A 7,303-nucleotide genomic window follows, 5' to 3' on the forward strand; every position below is an offset into this window, starting at 1 on the left:
AGAAAGGAGAGGAGGTGGGAGGTTAGGAGAGAGGAGAGAATGTGGGAAGTTAGGAGAAAGGAGAGGAGGTGGGAGAAGGAGCAGGGAAGAGGAGATGAAATGAGAGAAGTAGAGAGTTGAGAGTGTAGGAGAGAAGAGGAGGTGGGAGAAGGAGCGGAGGAGGAGATAGAGGAGAGTGAAACAGATAAGATAAGATAGGAAAGTAGGAGAAGCGGCCGAGAGAGGAGAATAAAGGGAGGAAGGAGGAGAAAGGAAAAGTGAGGAGAGAGAGTACCTCCCACAGTTGTAACAGATGGACTCAGCTCTGCACTCCGATCAAGTTACCTAGTGATCGCCATTAACTCTGAACTTTACCCCCTTCTGAACACACACGCATGCACGCACACACACACACACACACACACACAAACACACACACACTCATGATATGGATAAATGTAGAGTCAGGCAGAGAGACAGACAGAGAGAGGACAGACAGGCAGACAGACGGTCAGAGAGGGGGACAGACAGACGTACTGGTGATGTCTGTGTGTATGGCTGCCATCCTGAAGAGGGGAGCGATGTGTTCTCTGTAGATGAGGACCGACTGCTTTTTATGGCTTCCTGGGTTAATGAACACCTTCAGCTGTTTGGGCCTGGGGAGCACTAGACACACAAACACATGTTACACACACACACAGACACACACACACAAGTTATACACATTTACAAACACACACTCACAAATTATAGACATATACAAACACTCACACACTCATACACAAATGATACACACATACAAATTATACACACATTATACAAACAAACACACACAGACACACCCACACACACAAAAATGACACACACATACACACACGCAAATGTATGATATGAAGGTATTATTGTAGCAAAAGTCTTTAGCACTTGTAACTGCAGATTTTGTACGCGTAAACTAAAGTCACAAATGTGTAACAGTAAATTTGAAGTCCTAAATATTTATTTTGCATGTGTACTCTAAAGTCACAAATGTGTAACAGTACTGTGCATCACAACTTCAAAGAGTTGGAAAGCAGTTATAACGATGGACTTGTGCTCGCTCCTTAAAATGCTGAATCAATATAGAGCTCTATATCATTTTATTTGTGAGGAAATTTTTCACAGAAGTGCAACTTCTGATGCATTAGTTCACATTTGGGTTTACGAATGCACACATTTTGGGCATGTTCTAAGATTATGATACACGGGTGTGCAAATGTGTTTTGCACCAATTGCAATTTGCGCTGCAATGATTGTAGAAAAAGTGTCAAGTGCATGACTCTTTGAAGTTGTGATGCACAGGATAGGATTTGTGCACCTGTACACACAGACTTGTGAACTCGTAGACTCTATTTTGTGTTTACAATGGTAGAAAAAATATGTACGACTTCAAATGTACTGTTACACATTTGTGACTTCAGAGTACGCATACAAAATCTGCAGTTACAGGTGCTAAAGACTTTTGCTACAATAATACCTTCATACAAATGATACACACACATACACACTCACACACACAAACACACACACACACACACATTAAAGGGTTAGTTCAGGATTTGGGTATTAATCTTTTGTGAACCTTCACAGGGTTAGACAGGGCCATATCTAAGAGTTGAGGAGGGCCAAAGCTAACCGGACCAGGGTACGTACTGGAGGGATCAGTGAACTGATCCACAAAGAGTGGTCTCCCTTCTCTTGTCTAACCCTGGTTGGATTACAGAAGGAGAAAAAGCCAGAATCCTGCAGTAACCCTGTGTCACACAGCAGGCAGCCCCAAGTGGGGCTGCCTGCTCACATCTCAGCTGCAGCCTACAGCTAACATGGCTGAGCTTTGAAACTCATAAACATTTAAATATTGTAATTTAACTTTCCACTTTTGAAAAGTTAGTTGCACTCATTACATTAGTAGACAAAGAAGGAGTTGTGTTCGCAAGTTATTGTTTGAAAAAAGGGGGGACTTTTTCTTTGCGATCCATTATCGGCAGATGTGGTTCAAATTGTGTGTTGATAAAGTTGCACAGACATGCTTTTGTTGTGACAATGTTGCAAAGATTGCACACAATAGATTTGGAAATATCACATTGATACCAATGGTATCAACGTGTTGATACCATTGGTATCGACGTGATGGTGGAAAACATGTACAGATATTAAAGATACAGAAAGACAGAGGGATATTTCAGGACTCTACTTGAATTGCTTTGTGAGACTATCTATAGTTCAATAAAAAAGTTCCTTACTGTCCGTTTAGCCTATGTTTTCATGTCATTAAATGAATTGATATATGGACATTATACGACTTAATAATACTACATTAGTATGTCCTTGTATACTATCTTAATGAATAGAATGTGAGTGGCACACAGCTGAGAGCAGAACCCTGCCAGACTGAAAGGCTTGGAGGCGTTTCAGGGTGGTGTCAAGAACACAGATCTGTAAAAAGAGCTGGCGTCCTAACGTCAACGACCACCTCCAAGGACATTCTTGCAAGTCTGCAGATCTGTCCAGTCCATTCTCGGTGTTGAGGAACAGCAATAGAGAGACAGCATGCTCAGGTGTCATATAAAGTCCAGCCTGGTGCTGTGATGTTTGCTTTCCATGGTAACTAATCCTGTTGTTGTTGGGGACGGGTATAACGTTTCATCAGCAATCACTGATTTACCCTTCAGTAGACAAACAGGTAGACAGACAGAAAGGTAGACAAACAGGTATAAAGAAAACATCCTCAGGCAGGCAGACAGACAGATAGGCAGACAGACAGACAGAGGGACAGACAGACTTGTAGCCATGCATGAGTGAGTACTAGAAGGAGAGGGGGCAGCTGTTGGAAGATGACCTGTATCAGGACAGGGAGTCACTCTGAGACACACCAGAGTGACTCACTGTCCTCTGATACTGTTATTGATGAGGATGATGTGGATGACTGACTCACTGTCCTCGGATACTGTTATTAATGATGATGATGATGATGAGGATGATGATGATGTGGGTGGGTAAATGTTTCACAGAGCGGGGAGATTCTGGTCACTAAGGATACACAGAAGGACTCAAGGAAAACAAGTTAATATGTAACCCCACACACAAGTGCAAAGGCACAGACACACACACGCGCAAACACACAAAGATTTTTTTTTACTTGGTTGGTTTTTTGAGGAGAGGAGAGGAGCTAGAGAGGAGAGGTGAGATCAGGGCTCGAGTAAGGTGGGAGCCAGTGGGAGCTGAGCTCCCATAGAGGGAGGTCTGGCTCCAATGAAAGAAGCAAACTCAATTATCTGTGGGGGTCTCTACAAATACAGCAGCATTATATTTTAATCGCAAATAAAGCTATTTTCCCTTCCCCATACAGAGTAATATTGACATTAAGTAAGGGATAATGTATAGAACGCCGTTCATTATCGGGAAAATATGCCCCGACAGGGCGAACCAGACACCGACGCGAAGGGCAGGTGTCTTGCCTCAACCTGAAGGGGCTTATTTTCGATAATGAACGGTTAATTGCCAAAACGAAAAAATTACTTCACACGGTGTGTTTTTTTACAATTTATTTGTTACCATTCTTAGTGTTGATCAGCAGAGAAATAGTTTGCCAAAGACATTGACGTCGCATAGCATCCCAATACACTAAGGTTGATAAGTTGCCGAACTACTTGCGGAGTGATACGAAAGTCATGAGTCAGAGGCAAAAAATTCAATTTCCTTGACAGTGGTCATTTAATGATTAGCAACGGTAAATTATCGAAAAATACTTGACCGCCGGAAGTCGGGAAGGCCCAAGGCCCAAGTGAACGGAGCATTCTACAGTATTGAGTAGAGCCGTGTTATAAAAGCCTATATTTACTTGCGTATCTATAGTTTTTTTTTTTGTTTTGAGACCCCCACAGAGATGGAATCATAACTCGAACCCTGGGTGAGATGATGGTGTTGAGGAGAGCATGAGGAGGTACGCTAGCATGTAGCTTAGCAAGAAGAGGTGTTAGGTAACATCAATGTGACCAGCAAACTTCTCCAATCAATCTGTAAGCACTTCATTACAACTACACACTTTACAGAACAATACAACTAAACACCTAGCACAACAACTACACACTAACCTTTTACACACTTGAGTGACTTCATTGTGTGTGTGTGTGTGTGTGTGTGTGTGTGTGTGTGTGTGTGTCTCTGTGTGTGTGTGTGTGTGTGTGTGTGTGTGTTTGTGTACGTGCATGCGTGTGTTACCTGTCAGCAGCTGGGTCAGCTGGGTTACCCAGGTGTGACAGAGGCTGAGGGAGGTGTTGAGGAGGTGGGTCCTGACCTCTTGCAGGGTGTTTCCTGTCCTGTGGCTGCAGAACAGACAGAGGCCCAGCACAGCGCCCCCTGTCTGCTGGCCCGCAGCACGACGCCTCTTCACCTTCACCGCAAACACATCCCTCAACCACACCCTGTGTGACCCCCGCTCGGACCCCTGTTCCCCTGTTACAACACACAGAATAGGAATATTCACAAGAACACTGAAATATATCACTAATAAGAATAGTAATAATACGTATAATACTAAGAATAGGAATAACAATTATATTAAAGGAGACATATTATGGTGTTTTCCAAACAAGTAAACATAGTATATGAGTTCCAGAAAACATGTTTTTGAAGCTGTGTGCTGGAAATAGCTTTTAGGGAAAAAAAGCTTGCCTACCGCTATTCCCCTGTTTCAGTCCCTTCAGAATGCGCTGTTTCTGGTGTCTGTAGCTTTAATGCAAATGAGCTGCTGCCCATTGACAAATGAGCTGTCAGAGTGAACCACAGCATGGAGGAGAAGTGATTGTTGCCATCTGCGGATTCCTGGAGCTCTATATCTATATAATATAATATAATACTAATATTATATAATATGTATGGTATTTATATAATATTATACCTAATATCACGGCCAAAAGCTATGTGCACCTCGGGTGATATTATGAATCATGAAGACTGCGTCTGACGTCTCTGGTACTTCCACAACAAGTAAAGACTCGTAGTGGGGGTTATCTTAGCCATGGTTGAGAAGAATTGGGGGAAAGAAACTTTGGCCTTGACTCTCTGAAGTCCAGATTGAACCGCGGAATGGAGGAGAAAGGGATTGTACTCCCAGAGCTGAGCTGCTGGACTGCTACCAAGCCCCCCCGCTGGAGCTGGCGCCGAAACTTCGTCGGCAGTCCGGCAGCTCCGGCGGGGGTACTCCAGGAGCTGAACCGGCGGGGGGAGCTCGGCGGCAGTCCGGCAGCTCAGCTCTGGGAGTACAATCCCTTTCTCCTCCATGTCTCCTACTCCGGACTGCCGCCGAAGCTTCGGCGGCCGTCCGCCAGCTCCGGCGGAGAAAGGGATTGTACTCCCAGAGCTGAGCTGCCATGCTCCCCCCGCTGGAGCTGCTCGTCCGCAGGTCCACAAAATCTTAGCTATGCTCTGATTGGAGGGGGTCGGGGAAGTGGGAGGTAATATTCAAATGTGCCCCCTTCCTACGTAGGAGGGGGCGCCAAGACTGACTCGCTCGTTGGGTAACTGTAGGCGGGGTACTGTCAGAAATGCATATCTCACTCAAAAAATCATGTACAGACTTTTTTATAAGTTTGTATGCGTGTGGGAGCGCCAGAGACCCAAAACAACACCCCAAATCCCAGGAAAAGTGTTGTTTTCATAATATGTCCCCTTTAATATTAACACGTCCCTCAACCTCGCCCTGCTGACCTGAGACATACAGATAGAGGAACAGACAGACAGAGCGACACACAGACAGAGAGAAACACGGAAAGGCCGACGTTACTGAAGGATTATTGATTTAATTAATTAACTAAGTATATATAAAATACATTAACATGTATTTGAAATATTTATGTAATTGTTTGCATGAGAGTGTGTGTGTGTGTGCTGTGTTTGGTAGAATCTCACAGCATTTGGTAAGTCTATGGGGGTATACTAGGTCTTCATAGGCCAATATGTGTGTGTGTGAGAGATTACACACACACACCCACGTGTTTGTTATATGTTATGTGTGTGTGTGTGTGCGCGTGCGTGTGTGTGTGTGTGTGTGTGTGTGTGTGTGTGTGTGTGTGTGTGTGTGTGTGTGTGTGTGTGTGTGTGTGTGTGTGTGTGTGTGTGTGTGTGTGTGTTTAGTTCAGAATGAGGTAGGCAGCCAGCTGGACCAGAAACAGAGAAGGCTGTATCATGTTGAGACCACCTGAAGCATGGCATCTGGACGGTCTGTCTTTCTATCTCAGCCTATCTCATGACTCTAGTCTCAGCTAGACTAAAGTCATGAATGACTAAAGTAGGGTCAAATAGATCCTCACAACCTACAGCTCATTGGTAACTAACCTATGGGGTTGTCAGGGCTGATGCGTGCCATGGTCACTAACCTGTGGGGTTGTCAGGGCTGATGGCTGCCATGGTTACTGGCATGGTTACCTGTAGCTTTGTTGCCACATTTACTATCCTGAAGGAGTGTCAGAGTGATGAGGTTCCATGGTAACTAACCTGTAGGGTTGTCAGGGGTGATAGGGGTCCAGGATACGGAGGTGGAGGTGAGCAGGACATCATGACTGATCTTCCCCAGTTTGAAGATTCCCCGTAGCAACACACTGTAAGACACACACATGCGCACATACATACATATACACTGTAGTAGTTACACACTGTAACACACAAATTATAAAATACACTGTAGTAAGTTACACTATAACACACACACATAACATGAAAAAAACAGGCAGCATTACACAGTGTGCAATGCTTTAATAGTGTAGCAACATTAATAAACACACACACACATACACAGACATACAAGGACAAAGACAAACAAACAATGTAACACACACACATACGATGTAAAATACACGCAGTAAATACGTAATGTAAACCCAAATGATGTAGACCACTTCAATTTTGTTTTCACACCCACCCACCCACCCACCCACACACACACACACACAAACACACACACACACACACACACACACAAACACACACACACACACACCTGCCGGGTTCTTCGTGCTCTCTGTTCTCTGTCGTCATCCTCTTCCAATCAATTGCGTTGCTAGGTTACCGTGGCGCCTCGGACACCATGGGCTTCTGATGTTAACGAGTAGCCACCTAGCTTCATTCACTACCTAGCCAGCTAGCTTCGCAAACAACCTAGCCGCACAGTTTCATAAACAACATAGCCGCCTGGCTGCGTACACATGAGCACCGTCTCCATGGAGACGCGGCGAGTGCTTATCCAGTCCCTCGCGACGCAGCAGGTGTGCGCGCGACGTTAAGAAGATAA

General features: G+C 44.6%; 1 protein-coding gene across 1 annotated transcript in view; it reads right to left on the minus strand.

The window, feature by feature from the left end:
* The window catches only part of cerkl (CERK like autophagy regulator), a gene marked incomplete at both ends in the record, with an annotated part of 36,879 nt that extends 29,829 nt beyond the window's left edge, over positions 1-7,050 (minus strand). Inside the window, 5 exon segments of the mRNA XM_079733340.1 lie at positions 517-645; positions 4,237-4,470; positions 6,393-6,468; positions 6,509-6,614; positions 7,013-7,050. Of these exon segments, the coding sequence (XP_079589466.1) occupies positions 517-645; positions 4,237-4,470; positions 6,393-6,468; positions 6,509-6,614; positions 7,013-7,050 (583 nt within the window).
* Positions 7,051-7,303: the final 253 nt, after the last annotated feature.

The sequence above is a fragment of the Pollachius pollachius genome, assembly GCF_949987615.1.
Source record: "Pollachius pollachius genome assembly, chromosome: 3".
Taxonomy (NCBI): Eukaryota; Metazoa; Chordata; class Actinopteri; order Gadiformes; family Gadidae; genus Pollachius; species Pollachius pollachius.